Below are 17,908 nucleotides of genomic sequence, written 5' to 3'. Positions count from 1 at the left end.
AAACCACCAAAGCCAGAAAATACCGAAAAAAGCTCCTTTTTAACGCACTTCACAAAAGCAGAACAACGAGGGCCCGTCCCCCAGCCGGGGCCTGGGAAAAGGCTCCAGAATTGGATTGACTTCCCCGAAAAAAAAAAACAACCAAAAAAACAAAATAAAACAAAAACGAATAAAACCCCAAAAATAATAATAATAATCCTATTCAGACCAAGTCGTCGTGGCAACTACGACCCATTAAATAGAGGCCCAGGGGCGGCGGGCGCGGGGCGGCCGCCGGTGACGGGTCACACAGAGCAACGGGGCGGGGGGAAAAAAGGGGGATAAAACCCGGAGGATCCCGGGGGCAGCTCGGCGGGACACGGGGGTTTATCTGTACTGGTAACTCATGCTGTGCTCGTTCCTGCCGTATCCACCCTGGGACGCCTGGTAGGAGCTGGGGGGGCCGCTGTAGTTCTGGGAACCCGGGGAGTTGTAGTTGGACTGGGAGGAGTATCCACCTGGGAGGAGGAGGAGGAGGAGGAAGAAGAAGGAATTAGGGTGGCCGTGGAGCTGGAGCAGGGCCCCAAACCCGCCGGCGTGGGGGTGTCAATACTGACCTGCCTTACCTTGGTACGAGGAGCCCCCGCCCCCGGAGCCCCCGTAGCCCCCGTGGGAGCCCGAGTTGTAGGAGCCGCCCCCGGAGTAGTTGTTGCCGCCGCCGCCGCGGCCGCTGTTGCCGCTGTAACCTGGGAATGGGGAAAAAGTGGGGATGAGGATGTGAGCAGGGACCCCCAACACCCTCAGGGCACTCAGTTCAACTAAGCCAAGCCCCCCTCGAGACCCTGGAATTCCAGGAGGATTTGGGTGCGAAGGGATCTTTACCTGACCCTGGCAGGGGCATTCTGAGCCTTGGAGTATCCCCTAGGAATGTGCCCTGGGCTGGGCACCCACCCCCTCTGTCCCCTCTCCCTGTCAGACTCATCCCAGCTCCAGCCCCAAATCTCTCATTTAACCCAAACCTCCCCTTATTCACAGCTCCAGCCCCAAATCCCTTTTAACCCAAACCTCCCCTTATTTGCAGCTCCAGCCCCAAATCCCTTTTAACCCAAACCTCCCGTTATTCACCGCTCCAGCCCCAAATCCTTCTTTTAACCCAAACCTCCCCTTATTCACAGCTCCAGCCCCAAATCTCTCATTTAACCCAAACCTCCCCTTATTTGCCGCTCCAGCCCCAAATCCCTTTTAACCCAAACCTCCCCGTATTTGCAGCTCCAGCTCCTGGGAGGGGCAGGAAGACCCCCCTGGAGCTCTCTCTGCCTGCCCCAGCCCAGCCCCAGCACAGAGGGGTCACCAGGGTCCCCTCCCGCTACTGCAGAGACAACCCTGAAACAACCTTGACCCAACTTTGGGATCAAACCCAACCTCAACCCTTAACTCCAAACCTCTCCCACCCACCGCTCCCCCTCTCCACTCACTGTATTTGCTCTCGTAGTTGTAGTCGGAGCCGCCGCCGGGCGAGTTGTAGGAGTTGGAGTAGGAGTAGCCACCCTGGCCGTGGCCGTAGCCTTTCTGCTTGCCCTGCCCGGGGCCGTAGCCGCCGTACTGGCCCTGCCCGTAGGGCTGCTGGCCCTGGTGGGTGCCGTAGCCGGAGCCGTACGAGGCCTTCTGGCCGCCGCCGTGCTGCTGCTTCTTGCCGCCGTGCTTGGGCGGCGCGGGGGCCGTGTAGCCGTCGCCGCCCTGGTAGTAGGAGCCGTAGCCCGAGGAGCCGCCGCCGCCCCCCGAGTTGGAGTGGCCACCGTTGCTGTAGAACTGGCCTGGACAGAGAGAGGAGGGTCAGTGATCCCGGGGGGTTCAGCCCCTCCCGAGGGGAGGAGGGTTTGTGAGGCTGAGCGTGGTCCGGAGCTGATGGAGACCCCTGAGTTTGCTGGGAACACAGTGGGAGCCCCCCAAGTGCAGAACCCCCCTGTGGATCTGTGCCTGTGATTCCATTCCCATCCAGACCCCCCATCCGGGCCCATCCCTGTGATTCCAGCAGGATCCATCCCTGTGATTCCATCAGGATCTCCCATCTGGATTGATCCATCCCTGTGATTCCAGCAGATCTCCCAGCTGGATCCATCCCTGTGATTCCAGCAGGATCCATCCCTGTGATTCCAGCAGGATTCATCCCTGTGATTCCAGCAGGATCCCCCATCTGGACTGATCCATCCTGTGATTCCAGCAGGACCTCCCATCTGGACTGATGCATCCTGTGATTCCAGCAGGACCTCCCATCTGGACTGATCCTTCCCTGTGATTCCAGCAGATCTCCCAGCTGGCTCCATCCTGTGATTCCAGCAGGATCTCCCATCTGGACTGATCCATCCCTGTGATTCCAGCAGGATCCATCCCTGTGATTCCAGCTGGATCCATCCCTGTGATTACAGCTGGATCTCCCATCTGGATTGATCCATCCCTGTGATTCCAGCAGGATCCATCCTGTGATTCCAGCAGGATCCCCCATCTGGATCCATCCTGGGCCTCCCTCAACCCTACGAAGTCCAAACACCATCCCGGAGTGAGATGCTCTGGAGTGAGGGAGAATCCTGCTCCAGGAATGAGGAATCCACAGGACTGCACCGTTTATCTTCCTGGGATTTGGGTAATTCCATCTGGGAGTTCATCTGGGTTCGATTTCATCTCTTCAGGGTCCCACAGCCGAACTCTGAGTGCTTCTTTTCCTGCCCAATTCCTGCCATTCCATGAAGAACTGGGAGCATCCAAAACGAAACTTATTTTTGAGGGAAAAAAAAGCCACCGGAATCTAAAACCCCGTGGGATCAGGAGGGATCTGCCAGCAGCAAAACGGGGCAGAATTGGGTTAAAAAGGATCCAAGGAGTGAAGTTCCATGTGCTTCACTTCTACAGCTCCATGTGGAACACCCAGACTGATCCCAGGTGAATCCCAGCTCCATCCCCAAATCCCATGGCTGTGCTGCCAAGAGCTTCTGGAAGATTTAAATTCTGGGATCCATTAATTGTGGGATCATTTAGTGGATTCTCTTCCATGTCCCCTTTTCCACGTGAAGATTTTATTCCTCTTCCACAGAAAATCCCGGATTCACTCGGCAGAAACGAGGCTCTGGAATAAATTTATCTCCAGGGTTGGAGCAAAACTTGTCTCTGCTGGAGCAGAGTCCCCTTGGGCCATCCCAGTGGGAAAATCCTGGGGTTTGGATCCAGGAGTGGGGGGATTCAGACAGCAGAGCTGGAAGTGGAGCTCTCCCACCCCAAGAGTCCTGGATTTTCCACTTTATCCCAACATTCCGAGCAGAATTCCAAAGCTTTCATGCTTGACACGGGATTAGCTGTGATTTACCCCAAATCAGAGCTCAGGGATAGAAATATCCAGCAGCACGTGGTGGCTTGGGAAGGGCAGTTTTTCCACCTGGGAGAGGGAGGGATCCTAAGGATCATTTCTGGATCCTCCAGGATGGGATCTGTCCCCTGGATAAAGAGTCAGGACCTCCAACAATGGTCGTTATTTTTCAAAAAAAGGGGATAATTATTATAACAAATATTTTAAGGATCCACTGAACCCCTTGGACTCACTCAGTTTAAACCTGGAGCTTCCTTTTCCTTCTTTTTTTGGTTAAATTATGGAATTAACTCAAGGCCCTCAAAGATGGGAACCACGGTGCCACCAAATCCAGCAAAGACAACTTTCAAACCCAAACCACAAGGAATAAAAGACCAAAACACTCGGAATTTGACGGGTTCTGAGACTCAAGCCAATTCCAAAATTCCCCTCAGTTCCTGATTTTGGGGATATTTCATTCTCCAGGTGATTCCAGCACTCTGAGGAAGCATTTTGCTCCAAGAGCCCATTTCCATGGCAACCACGGATTTCCCAAAGCATCCAAGACATTCCCCAATGCCTGGATATTTATTGGATCAGGATGGGAGCAGAGGAACAATTCCCAGAGCCCAGCGTGGTTCAAAGGATTTGCACACAGGCAAATCCAAGCATTCCAACAAATCAGGGAATTTCACATCTTTAAAAGGCTGGGCTGGATCAGATCCATGTGGAAAAATCTTCCCAACACCCAGAGGGGTCTGACCCAATCTCTGGGATTTTTTTAAAGTTTTGGATTTTGTAAGAAAAAAAACTTGCTGTAAGCTAAGACAGAATTGATGAAAACGCTTTGGTTTCCTTAAAAACCAAGAACTGATAAAAAAAAAAGCTGCCTTCCCTTGAGCCATTTTCCTGGGAAATTTTAGTCCCCATCACGATGACACTTGTTGGGATTTTGGGTGGAAAAAGGGACTTACTGTAGCCAGCAGTGGCGGAATTCCCTCCGTAGCCGTAGCTCCCGTACCCAGCCCCTGGAAAGGAAGGAAATGTTGGAATAAACAGAGATTCCAAGGGTGAAATGTCCTGAATTTGGGGGGGCCATTTCCCCATGGAGGGCTCCAGGAAATCCAACTGACATGGACACAACACCAGAGGGGGATTTGTTCCCTCACAGGGATTTGGGGGGGCTCTGGAACATCCAAGAGCCATCACCCCAACGCCAGAGGGGGATTTGTGCCCTCACAGGGATTTGGGGGGGCTCTGGAACATCCAAGAGCCATCACCCCAACGCCAGAGGGGGATTTGTGCCCTCACAGGGATTTGGGGGGGCTCTGGAACATCCAGGAGCCATGGACACAACACCAGAGGGGTATTTGTTCCCTCCCAGGAATTTGGGGGGCTCTGGAACATCCAAGAGCCATCACCACAACGCCAGAGGGGGATTTGTTCCCTCACAGGGATTTGGGGGGGCTCTGGAACATCCAGGAGCCATCACCACAACACCAGAGGGAGATTTGTTCCCCCACAGAGATTTGGGGGGCTCTGGAACATCCAGGAGCCATGGACACAACGCCAGAGGGGGATTTGTTCCCTCACAGGAATTTGGGGGGCTCTGGAACATCCAAGAGCCATCACCCCAACGCCAGAGGGGGATTTGTTCCCTCACAGGAATTTGGGGGGCTCTGGAACATCCAAGAGCCATCACCCCAACGCCAGAGGGGGATTTGTTCCCTCACAGGAATTTGGGGGGCTCTGGAACATCCAAGAGCCATCACCCCAACGCCAGAGGGGGATTTGTTCCCTCACAGGGATTTGGGGGGGCTCTGGAACATCCAGGAGCCATCACCACAACGCCAGAGTGGAGGAAGAGGGGTCATTCCCCTGCGGAGAGTTCTGGAACCTCCATGTGCCATACCAGGGGGGAAGGCTGATGCCCAGGGGTGCTAGGGGGGGTCTGAGCCCCCCCAGGTGTGCTGCTGGCCCTCACCTGTGTTCATGTAGCCGCCGTGGTTGCCGCCAAAGCCGCCCCGGCCTCTCCCCCGGCCCCGGATGTTGCCGCCCCGGCCGCGGCCCCGCATGTTGGGGGGTGGGGGGGCCTCGTTGTGCATGGGGCCCCCCCCCATGCCGAAGCCCGGGTTGTGCTGCTGTGGGGACAAGGAGAAGGGGACAGAGGTGTCACTCGGAGCTGGGGTGAGGGATTTCCCAAAATCCTCCCGAAGCAGAGCCCCAGGATGCAACAAGAGCCACTGAGGCGGAACCCAAATTCAGGCACCTCCAAATCCAGAGGTTTTCTGCTGCAAAACCTGATGGGTTTTGTGCTTCCAAGCTGTTTGCTCTGCTCCCAGAAAAGGATCAAACCCCAGAGCCAGTGGCTGGTGAGTTACACCCCAGAGTTAGATCCCAGGTCTTTTCCCATTCCAGACCAGTTCCCATCAGTCTTTTTCTGTTTTAGATCAGTCCTGATCAGTATTTTCTGATCTTGGCCTGGCTCCCATGGGTCTTTTCCCATTCCTGACCAGTTCCCATCAGTCTTTTCCTGCTTTAGATCAGTCCTGATCAGTATTTTCTGATCTTGGCCTGGGTCCCATTGGTCTTTTCCCATTCCAGACCAGTTTCCATCAGTCTTTTTCTGCTTTAGATCAGTCCTGATCAGTATTTTCTGATCTTGGCCTGGGTCCCATTGGTCTTTTCCCATTCCAGACCAGTTTCCATCAGTCTTTTTCTGCTTTAGATCAGTCCTGATCAGTATTTTCTGATCTTGGCCTGGGTCCCATTGGTCTTTTCCCATTCCAGACCAGTTTCCATCAGTCTTTTTCTGCTTTAGATCAGTCCTGATCAGTATTTTCTGATCTTGGCCTGGGTCCCATTGGTCTTTTCCCATTCCAGACCAGTTCCCATCAGTCTTTTCCTGTTTTAGTCCAGTCCTGATCCCTATGTTCTCATCTTGGCCTGGTTCCCATCGGTCTTTTCCCCCTCCAGACCAGTTCCCACCACTCTTTTCCCATTCCAGAGCTGCGGGATTGGGGATTTCACTCACTTTGACTGGGAATTTGGGGCCACCCCTGGCTGGAACAGGGGCTCTTTTCTTCTTGTTCTGCTCGATGGCAACGGGAGCATCTGGGAACAGCTTCTCCAGCGCGGCCAGCGCCGCGTAGGCTTTGGCCACCTTCTTGTTTGAGCCAGCACCTTGGAACTTCTGCCCGTCCACCTCCACCTTGGAAAGGGATGGAACCACACATTGAAGTGGGAAAGGGCAGGAAAAGATGGCAGACCTACAGGGAATCCCAGAGCTGGAAGTGTCACAGGCTGTCCCTGCCTACTAACGAGCTTTAAAAGGTTTCTCCCAAGCCAAACCTCTTGGATTTGATGATTTAAACTCTTGGGAGGGGATGAGGTGGCTTTCCAGGCTCTTTTCCCACCCGAGGAGCTCTGGATTGGAGCTGCTGGGAGGGGCAGGAGGTGCTGTGTCCCCTCACCTCCATGACAAAGCGCTTGTCGTGGCTCCCGCCCGTCTCTGAGATCAGCTCGTACTTGAGCCCGCGTCGCTTCTCGTTCAGCTCCATCACCGGGTTCTTCCCGTGCTTTGTCAGGATTGGTCCCTGCTGCTTCACGTTCTGCAGGCACAGAAAGGCTGGGTGAGCCCCAAAACGTCCCCACTTCACACGGAGCTCCTCCCCAACTTTTTTGGGAAGGACACCCAAGGAGCCACTTCCGCCTCCTGCTTTCGCCAGGAGTGACCCAAAACCAACACCAGCACAGCTGCCACGGTGCCACGTGTCCCGTGCCACGTCCCCCCACCCACCTCAGGGGTCTGATCCGAGGGGGGTGAGGCTGCTGTGGGCGTTGACACCGTTTCCACCACGGGCGGAGGAGCCACGACCACCGGCTTCGTCTCCGTCTCCTCCGCCGACTCGTCGCCCTTGCTGGAGTCCTTGCCTTCCACCCCGGTGGGCAAACCCATGTCCTGCAGCACCTGGAGGGCAGCAGGGAGGTCAGGAGCCGTGCTCCAGCACCACCCACTTGGGAAAACACTCCAGGAAGCTGCTCCAGGCTTTTTATTGACTCCTCTGGTGCTCAGCAATCCCAAATCCTGCGGGCACTCAAGGGGACGCTTGAGGCTGGGAGCTCCTGGTGCTGCTCCCACCCCATTCCTGGAGGTTCTGCTGCTTTTCCCATTCCCATTCCCATTCCCACTCCCATTCCCACACTCACCTTCACAGCCACGTGAAGCTTCGCCGTTTTCTTGGACGGCCCCGAGGCCTCGAAGGTGCTGCCGTCGATCTCCACGGACATGGTGAAGATGGGAGCGTGCACGGGGCCGGTCTGGGACACCAGTTTGTACTGGAGCCCTGGTTTGAGCTGGTTCAGCTTCATCAGCGCGTTCATGGCCTGTGGAGGCTCCAGCTTTTCCTCTGCACGGGGGGGAAAACAACACTGAGAGTTTGTGGGTGTTTGGCAGCTCATTTGAAGAAGCAAAACTGATTCCAGGCCAGTATTTTCCAGTTTGGGGCCAGTTTTAATTGGTGTTTTTTAATTTCAGGCCAGTCCTGATCGATGTTTGCTAATTCCAGACCAGTTCCCATAGGTCTGTTCCCATTCCAGACCAGTTCCCACCAGTCTTTTCCAAATGCAAATCAGTTCTGACCAGTTTTTTCCCATTTTAGACCAGTCCTGACCAGTCTTTTCCCATTTTACACCAGTCCTGACCAGCATTTTCTGATCTCACACCAGTTCCAACTGGTCTTTTCTCATTTTAGACCAGTTCCCACTGGTCTTTTCTCATCCCAGACCACTTCCCATTGACCTTTCCCAATTCCAGAGCAGTCCCCATTCATCTTTTCCAATTCCACACCACTTCTGACTGGTCTTTTCCTATTTCAGATGAGTTCCCATCAGTCTTTTCCACCTCCCAGACAAGTCCTGACCTTTTCCTCCTTGGTTTCAATTCTGCCCAGCACAAATCTCCCACTTTTAAGTTGTTTTATCCATCCCCACACCCCTGTACCCCCTATCTACAGCCCCCCCAAGCCCCCAGTCCTGCACTGTACCCCCAATTTCCACCCCATTTCCCCCCAGGCCGTACCTACCTCTCGTTAACTCAATACCTTTTTTCTGAATCTTCTTTTTCTTTTTGCTGGGGGATTTCTCCTCCCCATCCTCCTCCATCGGCCGTTTCATGGGGGTCACGGCGTACGTGGTGCTGGGCGGGATCTGAACTGCAGCAACGAGCACAAGCACTCCCTAAATCCCCTGTTTTCCACCCAAATCCTCAGGATGGGATGCGGGGCCGTCCCCCCTCCCGGTACGTACCAGTATAATCGACTGGGTTCTCGTTCTTTGGTTTCTTGGGCATTTTGGAGGGCAGGGGATCCATGCCCAGGACCTTGTGGAGCTGGCCGAAGGCGGCGAGCCGCAGCGCGTGCTGGGGACAGGAGCGGGGGTCACCGGGAGCTGCCGGAGACCCCCCCCTGCTCACAGCCCCACACAGCCCCCCTGCACCGATCCATCCTCAGGGGGGGCTCTCCCACTGAGTCTTTTGGGGACTTTCACCCAAAAAGGGGCGTCGGGACAATTCGCTACTCAACACCTGATTCTTTGCTCTGGGTGGCCAAACTATGGGGCCAACACGGGTGGCCTGGTGGGGTGACCGTGGCACCGAGTGACCACAGCACCGTGTGGCCATGCTGAGTGACCACGGTGCTGAGTGACCACGGTGCTGAGTGACAATGGTGCTGAGTGACCACAGTGCTGAGTGACCACAGGTCTAAGCTACGGTGGCCGAGGGAGCTGGGAGCGGAGCGAGCCGGGGATTGGGAAGGGCCGGATGGAGGTCACACTATACCTGAGCACTCTGTGTGATATCTTCCCTTTGTTGTCTGTCTAGATGCCCAATAGCATCAGTGGCTTCTTTTTCACAAGGGTCATAAATACCAGAACCATCTGAAGGCAGGAAACAAGGAAGATATGCAGAGAATTATCCCGGGTCTCTACCCTAAATTCCCTGGGGCAGCTCCGAAGGCGCGGCTCGCCGGGATTTCTTTGGGATTGGCCGTGGGAATGGCACTCCCCGGGAGCCAAACTCTCTCTACGGGGCTGAGGCGGCTCCAGAGCACGGCAGGGCCGGGAATCTCCGCGTGCCCGTGGGGACGGAGGGGGGCTCCCGACCGCCGGCACCCCCCGCGCTCCTCCCGGCTCCGCTCCCGCGGGAACGCCGCGGCCGGAGCTCACCTGGCATGACGATGCCCGAGGCCAGGCACTCCAGCACCCGGCGCAGCGCCTCGCCCGCGCCCATGGGCCGGTTGGCCGTGCCGATGGACTTCTCACACAGCAGCTCCAGAGGCTGCAAGGGAAGGAGGGAAGTGAGGGAAGGGTAGAGGGGAGAGGGAGCCCGGAGAGGGGCCTGGAAAAGGGATCCTAGAGAGGGACTGGGAAAGGGATCTGAGGAAATGGACCCCTGGAAAAGGGATCCCTGGGAAAGGGATCCTAGAGGGGGACTGGGAAAGGGATCTGAGGAAATGGACCCCTGGAAAAGGGATCCTAGAGAGGGACTGGGAAAGGGATCTGAGGAAATGGACCCCTGGAAAAGGGATCCCTGGGAAAGGGATCCTAGAGTGGGACCTGGGAAAGGGATCTCAGGAAATGGACCCCTGGAAAAGGGATCCCAGAGAGGGATGTGGGAAAGGGATCTGAGGAAATGGACCCCTGGAAAAGGGATCCCTGGGAAAGGGATCCTAGAGGGGGACCTGGGAAAGGGATCTGAGGAAATGGACCCCTGGGAAAGGGATCCCTGGGAAAGGGATCCTAGAGGGGGACCTGGGAAAGGGATCTGAGGAAATGGACCCCTGGGAAAGGGATCCCTGGGAAAGGGATCCTAGAGGGGGACCTGGGAAAGGGATCTGAGGAAATGGACCCCTGGGAAAGGGATCCCTGGGAAAGGGATCCTAGAGGGGGACCTGGGAAAGGGATCTGAGGAAATGGACCCCTGGAAAAGGGATCCCTGGAAAAGAGATCCCAGAGAGGGACTGGGAAAGGGAGATCCCAGAGAGGGACTGGGAAAGGGATCCCAGAGAGGGACCTGGAAAAGGGATCCCAGAAAGGGACCCTGGGAAAGGGATCCCAGAGAGGGACCTGGAAAAGGAGATCCCAGAGAGGGACCTGGAAAAGGGATCCCAGAAAGGGACCCTGGGAAAGGGATCCCAGAGAGGGACTTAAAAAAGGGATCCCAGGAAATGGACCCCTGAACAGGAGACCTGGGAGAGGAATCCCAGAAAGGGACCCTGGAAAAGGGATCTGGGAGAAGGGCCCCAAAAAAGAGATTCTGGCACAGGGACCCCCTGGAATGGCACTCCAAAAGGGATCCTGGGACAGGGACCCCAGGAAACACGCCGGGAAATGGGATCCCTGGAAAGGGATCCAAGGAAGGACTCCAGGGAAGGGACCCATCTGAGAGCAGCTTCTGGTGCCCAAAGGAGGAGAGGAGCCAGGCTGTGGAAGGGCTGAATGGATAAAACAGTTTGATAACAACGTGGTTTGGTAATTAATAAAACAAGCTGATGATGTGACTTGATAAGATAAAGTTGTTTGATAACTGATAAAACCGTTTGTTAATTGATAAAGGAAACTGATGATGGTATTTGAGGACAGCATGGTTTGGTAACTGATAAAGCGATTTGATGATTGATAAAAGCATTTGATAACAAAACTTGAAAATTAATAAAAATATTTTAAAATAACACAATTTGATACTTAATATTTGATGATAACGTGACTTGATAATTTATAAAACAATTTGATAATGATAACGATGTGGTTTGATAACTGATAAAACAATTTGATAATGATAACAATGTGGTTTGATAACTGATAAAACAATTTGATAACAGGACTTGACAGCTGATAACACTGACAATAACGTGATCTGGTAGCTGAGAAAATGTTTTGATAATAATGTGATTTAATAATTGATAAAACAACTCGATAGTAAGGCGAGTTGATAACTGATAAAGCAATTCAGCAACAACCTGAGCTGATAACTGATTAAGCAATTCAGCACCAAGGCGAGCTGATAATCCATTACCAATTTGCTAACAACGTGAGCTCATAATTAGCTGACAATTGATAAACCCACTCGCACACAGACATTTGATTTGTGTCTCTAAGTGCAGACAAGCCGTCCATCCACAGAAATCCCCAACCTGGGAAAGGGGACGTGCCTGGAACCTTGGGAAAGAGCAGAGCTGCATTGGGAGAAAGACCACCAACCCCCCACCCCCGGAAGGGGAAAAGGGGAATTACCCATCCTCTGAGCGGGGCCCAGGTGGGAACGCGCGTGCACAGGTCCCGCAGCACCCGGATGACGATGACGCACGACTTCAGCCCGTTGGCCCTGGCCTGGAAGCGGAACCAAACCAGACAGGGGTTCACCGAGCGCCCGCCCGCGCCGCCGACGCTCCCTCCAGGTGCTGCTTTGCCGAGGGGAAAGCCGGAGCCTGGGCCCGCGCCCGGAGCCGCGCCGCGACAGCCGAGGCTCGGCCGAAGTCTTAGCCAAGGTCCTAGCCAAGGGGTTGGCCAAGGCCTTAGCCAAGGAGTTGGCCAAGGAGTTGGCCAAGGTCTTAGCTAAGGGCTTAGCCAAGGGGTTGGCCAAGGTCTTAGCTAAGGGCTTAGCCAAGGGGTTGGCCAAGGTCTTAGCTAAGGGCTTAGCCAAGGGGTTGGCCAAGGCCTTAGCCAATGAGTTGGCCAAGGAGTTGGCCAAGGTCTTAGCTAAGGGCTTAGCCAAGGGGTTGGCCAAGGTCTTAGCTAAGGGCTTAGCCAAGGGGTTGGCCAAGGTTGAGCTCATAATTAGCTGACAATTGATAAACCCACTCGCACACAGACATTTGATTTGTGTCTCTAAGTGCAGACAAGCCGTCCATCCACAGAAATCCCCAACCTGGGAAAGGGGACGTGCCTGGAACCTTGGGAAAGAGCAGAGCTGCATTGGGAGAAAGACCACCAACCCCCCACCCCCGGAAGGGGAAAAGGGGAATTACCCATCCTCTGAGCGGGGCCCAGGTGGGAACGCGCGTGCACAGGTCCCGCAGCACCCGGATGACGATGACGCACGACTTCAGCCCGTTGGCCCTGGCCTGGAAGCGGAACCAAACCAGACAGGGGTTCACCGAGCGCCCGCCCGCGCCGCCGACGCTCCCTCCAGGTGCTGCTTTGCCGAGGGGAAAGCCGGAGCCTGGGCCCGCGCCCGGAGCCGCGCCGCGACAGCCGAGGCTCGGCCGAAGTCTTAGCCAAGGTCCTAGCCAAGGGGTTGGCCAAGGCCTTGGCCAAGGAGTTGGCCAAGGTCTTAGCTAAGGGCTTAGCCAAGGGGTTGGCCAAGGTCTTAGCTAAGGGCTTAGCCAAGGGGTTGGCCAAGGTCTTAGCTAAGGGCTTAGCCAAGGGGTTGGCCAAGGTCTTAGCTAAGGGCTTAGCCAAGGGGTTGGCCAAGGCCTTAGCCAATGAGTTGGCCAAGGAGTTGGCCAAGGTCTTAGCTAAGGACTTAGCCAAGGGGTTGACCAAGGGGTCGGCCAAGGTCTTAGCTAAGGTGTTGGCCAAGGGGTTGGCCAAGGTCTTAACCAAGGTCTTGGCCAAGGGGACGTTACTCCTCACACAAAGTGGCAGCTCCGCGGCTGCTCCGCACAAAGGCTCCTAAGTCACTCCAGCGCCCACAGTCCGGCACCTCCGAGCGGCCAGCAGCCACTTGAAACTCCAACTCCAAAAAATCACTCAGCCCCTTAAAAGAGTTTACCAACGCTTCTACTTAAAGATAAATATAAGAACAAAATGCAAACCTGGAACCACTTGGCGTGGCGCAGAGACGCCAAGGCAGCAAGGCATTTCTGCCTGTCCAGAACGTCCGGGGAGTCGGTGACTGAGAGCGTTTCTAGTCGTGGATGGAATAAGAAGACAAGGCACGGTTTGACCAAGGGGCTTCTGTCGGGCCGAGGGGGATGAGGCAGCATCCTAACGGGCAGCTGAGGCTCCCAAAAAATCCTGCTGGGATGCTGGGAGCGGGAGGGAAGGGGCTGCGGCGCTGCCGCCGCGCGGCCTCGCCTGGGCACTGGGGAAGCTCAACTCCCAGGGAGGGATGGACTGGAATGTGAGCTGGGAGAAGGAAGAGGAGGAAGAGGAGCAGGAGGAGGAGGAGACCGGGCATGAGGCTCGGTGGAGGGCACAGAAATAAATCCTGGATGGATGGAGAGGCGGCGGCGAGGCCGGCGATGGGGAAATTTGAGGGGGTGAAACGCCGGCTCCGCAGCGGGAGCGCAGCGGGTGGGGAGGAGGGAAGGGCGAGGCTTGGAGAGGATCCAGGGAACCCTCCGCCCGGAAGGATGGCTGCCCCGGCCCCGGCCCGCGACAGAGAACGTCCTGTTGGTCAAAGGTCCAGCGTCCCTAAAATCGACAAACTAGAAGGCTCGGAGACGAGGTCAGAGATCAACACCAGAGATCAACAATCAAGAGCACAAAGAGGTCCCGGTTTGTGCTGCAGCAAAACTGAGGAAGGGCCTGAAGTCGCCCAAAATTGCTCGAGATCAGGGTTTTAGATAAGGCTAGTGCGGAGCGGGGGAACCGCCGGCCCTACGGAGCCCATCGGAATTGGAGCGGACAACCAGCAGCTGCTGGAATTCTGATTCCAAAGGGAATTTGGAGAAGCTAACTTTATCCAAAACTCTGCATCGCTTTCCGGAATTCTGAACCTGAGGTGCTGCAAGAGCCACGGGAGGAGCCCCGAGCACCCGGTGTTCTGCTGCAACACACACCGGGGGAACATCCCGGAACATCCCGGTTCATGGACATGCAACTCCTCGGACAAGAAGCCTTCAAGAGGGTTTTGTTTTTTTTTTAGGTTTCTTAAACAAATCTGGTTTCTATTTTCATGTCACTGCACTGACATGGCCGGGGAACAAACCACGAGTAATACAACGAGATGATGAATTAGTGAACTAAAGGCCCAAGTGGAACCAAAAGAAAAAAATAAAGTAATAATACTTAAAAAAAAAAAAAAAAAAAACCAAAAAAACCAAAATAGAGCAAAATCCCGTGTGAAAGGTGCTCCTCAGCTTCGGAAGCTCGGTCCGGGTAAACCACAACCGGGATCTCAGCGAGGTTGGCAGTGAAGGAATTTGGCTAGGATTTGGCCAGGAAGAGCTGCCACGGCTCCGGCTGAAGCTGAAGAGCACTTTCCCGGTCGTTAGCCGCGGGACGCCGGGCGCCGGCCGGCCGTACCTCCGGCCAGCTGCTTCTCCAGCTCCTCCCTGACCACGGGCGACGTCAGGTGGATGGTCAGGGTCAGCGGGGGCTCCTTGGTGTTCTTGATGATGATGGCGGCGTCTCCCACAGACTGGATGATCTCGTACTTGTCCTCGGTGATCGCCTGCAACGTTGGGGTGGAGATGCCTTGGAGTGAGATGGGTTTTGAAGACCCTTCCAAGCCAAACCGTTCCATGATTCCGTAATCCCGGAGCCCCTCTGCTGTGGGAATGGTCTCCTGGAGCAGGGAAGGCTCTGGGGAGACTTTGGAGCCCCTTCCAGTGCCTAAAGGGGCTCCAGGAGAGCTGGAGAGAGACTTGGCACAAGGCATGGAGGGACAGGACAAGAGAGAATGGCTTCACCTTGGAAAAGGGGGGATTTAGATGGATTTTGGGAAGGAATTCCTGCCTGTGAGGGCAGGAAGGGGCTGGGATAGAATTCCCAGAGAAGCTGTGACTGCCCCTGGATCCCTGGAAGTGCCCAAGGCCAGGCTGGACAGGGTTTGGGGCCTGTGGAAGGTGTCATTGTCCGTGAAGAGGATGAGCTCAAAGATCCCTTCCAACCCAAACCATTCCACAATTAACAAGGACAAGCTCATGTAGCAATCCCAAAGAATGCCACCACGCCTCTGGAAATGGCTTTTCCAACACGGGGACCAGAACCATCCCAAAGGGAATTTCCCTGTGGGCTCCACTCACCGCCAGCTGCACTCCCAGATTATCGGCGACTTTCTCCAGGAGCTTGGCCGTGGGCTTGTCTTTGCACAGCAAGACCAGCTCCAGGTCCAGGTCCCCCTTCAGCAGGAGGCCTTTGGCCACGAGCCCCACGCGCATCACCCCCCGCAGGGTCCTCGTCAGCTGCTCCGTGGCTTTCTGATCCCTGGAAAAAACCACCAGAGAGGGTCACGACGGCGGAATTCACCGCGCGGCGATGCCTCACCCAACCGGAGGGATGGATCCACGAGGATCCACCCGGAGCGCTCGCCTCAACCCTGCCTTGGTTAATCCTCAAACCCCCAAGGGAAGACAGCTTTTCCACCAGCAGGTTTTTAGGGAGCTAAGCCAATTTTAGGGATGTAAAGCAGGACGGTCCCCGCTCACCCTCCTTCCTTGCTCTCCTCCTCGGCCGCCGTCTCCATGGACTCCGTCTCTGGCTGCTCCCCACTGACTTTCTCCTGCTCGTCAATCCAGTCGGAGACGGCTTTGAGCGCTCGCTCCGTGTGGGACACCATGTTCTGCACGGCCTCCAGCTCCTCCTGCGTGGGGTACACGGCCGAGTGCTTGGCCATCACGTGCCGGTCGTCGTTCACAAAGATCCGCATCGGGCGCTGCCAGGGCGGGAATATTTGGGAATATTTAGGGATATTTAGGGAGCGCTGGGTCACGGGTATTCACCCCAATGCACCCGTCCCTCACCATTTTTGTTTTCTGCTGCCTGCCTGAACGTTTCAGAGGCGTTTATTTGGATTTTTCCGGCGGGCAGAGCGTGGCGGCGCCGCGGCGTTCCGGGATCTGAAAGCGACAGAGAGCGGGTGAGCCGGGGCAGCCGGAGCAGCCAGAGCCTGGGGCACACGCTGGAGCTGGAAGCAGGAACAGCAATTAGACAGATCCCAACTCGTTAGCCAATGCCCAGCTTTCCCCTCACGAGGATTTATATCCCCGAGACCTGCGGACTGACAATGGAGGACCACAGAGCATCTAATCCTTATTCCCGTTTATTCCCAAGAGGTTTTCCCATGAAATGGGACTTTTCCAAAGCTCCTGTCTCCAAAGCAGACACAACTCCCCTCTCCACACTGGAGCAGCTGCCCTGGGAAATCCAGGTGGGAACCCAGCGCTCAGAAGTCCTGGAATTCGACAGATTCAGCCCAAGTGACACCAAATTCCTCCCATTTTGTGGCAACCGCCCCCAGCTGGGGCAGCGGAGCCTTTTGTTCCAATTCGTTTTTGTTCCAATTTCTTCCAAGCTCACCCAGAGCTGGGGCTCACAATTTTAGGACAAAAACCAGGAAAACCCATTCCCTTGAGCCTCTGTACGGACACACAATTCCATCCAAGGAAACCCCTCCGATTCCAATCCTGCCAGTTCATTCACAGGATGACTTAATAGCGCCATAAATCTGGATTTAATTGTAATTAAGCCCCGACCGGCGCTGGCTGAGCAGGGAGAATCATCCCCAAGGAGCCACATGGCATCTCCCGGTGCCTTCTGCTCTGGGCTGGGCCCTGCAGGCCCCGTTATTTTCCTTAAAATTCCCTCAGTTTCCTTCAGGCTAGATAAGGAAAGGGTTGAAATCCCACCCAGTTGTTCCTACAGTCAAAATCACAACAACCAGAGAGCTTTGTTCCCGTTATCCCTCTTCTGGGATTTTTGGAGGGAGAAATCTGGGAGCTGATACTGCAGCACCACCAGACCCGTGTCTCTTGAGGAGAAGAACCACAGATTCAGTTAAACCAGGAGCCCAATCCTGACAAAAACAATCCCTGCCCCTGGAAACGGGACAAACTCTGGAATATCACCTGGTTTTGGCCTCGTCCCCACCTCCGCTCCCACCCCCAGAAGGAATTCACCAAACTTCCCGCGCTCCCAAGGGAAGGAGTGACTCTCCCGAGGAGGACAGAGGGAAAAACAACCAAAGGACATAAAAGGCTGGAATTTCTGCCCTAAACGTGGGAATGCGTGTCACAGGCGAAGCCACGCTCGGGCTCAAGGCCGCGTTTTTAAGAAAGAATTGGTGGCTTTTATCTGAGTTTTGACACCTGCCCGGGATGGATGAGGAGCCGGAACACCACGGCCCTCACCGGGAGCAGTCCAGGAGCCCCGGGAGCGCGGATCCCAGCGGGAATCCCGGAGCGAGGGGGGCACAAAGCCCTCAGTCCCCGCCGCGCCGGGAAGGGGGGTGCTGGATTTCTGTTCCTCTAAACCCTCCAGAAACGGAGCGGCCACGGATAACGGGGCTGGAGCAGCGGGAACCGTGAGGGAGCACGGACAGGGGCCGCGAAAAGCTGAGGAGAGGAGAATCCCGGTTCTGAACAGGGAAAAGGGCTAAAATCCCCCCCAAAGGGGATGATCCCACTGCAATTCCCAGGCTGGGATGAGGTGGGATGGGGAGGGAAGAGGGGCTTTAAGCCCCTCCAAGGGGGTGATCCCACCTCCTCCATGATGCCCCCCCCGAACATCCCACCCAAGGGCTGCTGAGGGGGTCGGGAAAAGCCCGGCCCCCCTCAGAACCACCCCCCATCCCCGTCCCCACTCCGGTGCAGGGCCGCGGGGAGGAACCGAGAAGGGGGCGCGGGGCGCGGGGGTGAGGAGGGGGCG

General features: G+C 55.6%; 1 protein-coding gene across 4 annotated transcripts; it reads right to left on the bottom strand.

Moving 5' to 3' along the window:
• Nucleotides 1-20: 20 nt before the first annotated feature.
• On the bottom strand, nucleotides 21-16,160 carry ILF3 (interleukin enhancer binding factor 3). 4 transcript variants are annotated; one of them, XM_041409637.1, is made up of 19 exons: nucleotides 16,006-16,160; nucleotides 15,691-15,917; nucleotides 15,289-15,469; nucleotides 14,567-14,714; nucleotides 13,132-13,223; nucleotides 12,343-12,438; nucleotides 9,542-9,653; nucleotides 9,156-9,253; nucleotides 8,624-8,735; nucleotides 8,401-8,529; nucleotides 7,526-7,725; nucleotides 7,116-7,286; nucleotides 6,790-6,927; nucleotides 6,351-6,527; nucleotides 5,301-5,457; nucleotides 4,291-4,344; nucleotides 1,455-1,793; nucleotides 597-725; nucleotides 21-497 (listed from the first exon to the last, which is right to left on the bottom strand). In XM_041409637.1, exons 1-19 carry the CDS (start codon nucleotides 16,006-16,008, stop codon nucleotides 367-369), a joined length of 2,694 nt encoding a protein of 897 aa, XP_041265571.1. In that variant the 5' UTR covers nucleotides 16,009-16,160; the 3' UTR covers nucleotides 21-366. The 4 variants fall into 4 exon arrangements, with proteins under 4 accessions (XP_041265571.1, XP_041265572.1, XP_041265573.1 ...); XM_041409638.1 differs by having other exon boundaries at nucleotides 606-725; XM_041409639.1 differs by having other exon boundaries at nucleotides 8,419-8,529.
• Between the last annotated feature and the right edge of the window lie 1,748 nt (nucleotides 16,161-17,908).

This window comes from Onychostruthus taczanowskii, unplaced genomic scaffold, assembly GCF_017590055.1.
Source record: "Onychostruthus taczanowskii isolate IOZ18803 unplaced genomic scaffold, ASM1759005v1 scaffold303, whole genome shotgun sequence".
NCBI lineage: Eukaryota > Metazoa > Chordata > Aves > Passeriformes > Passeridae > Onychostruthus > Onychostruthus taczanowskii.
This window is presented reverse-complemented; position numbering and strand designations above follow the sequence as displayed.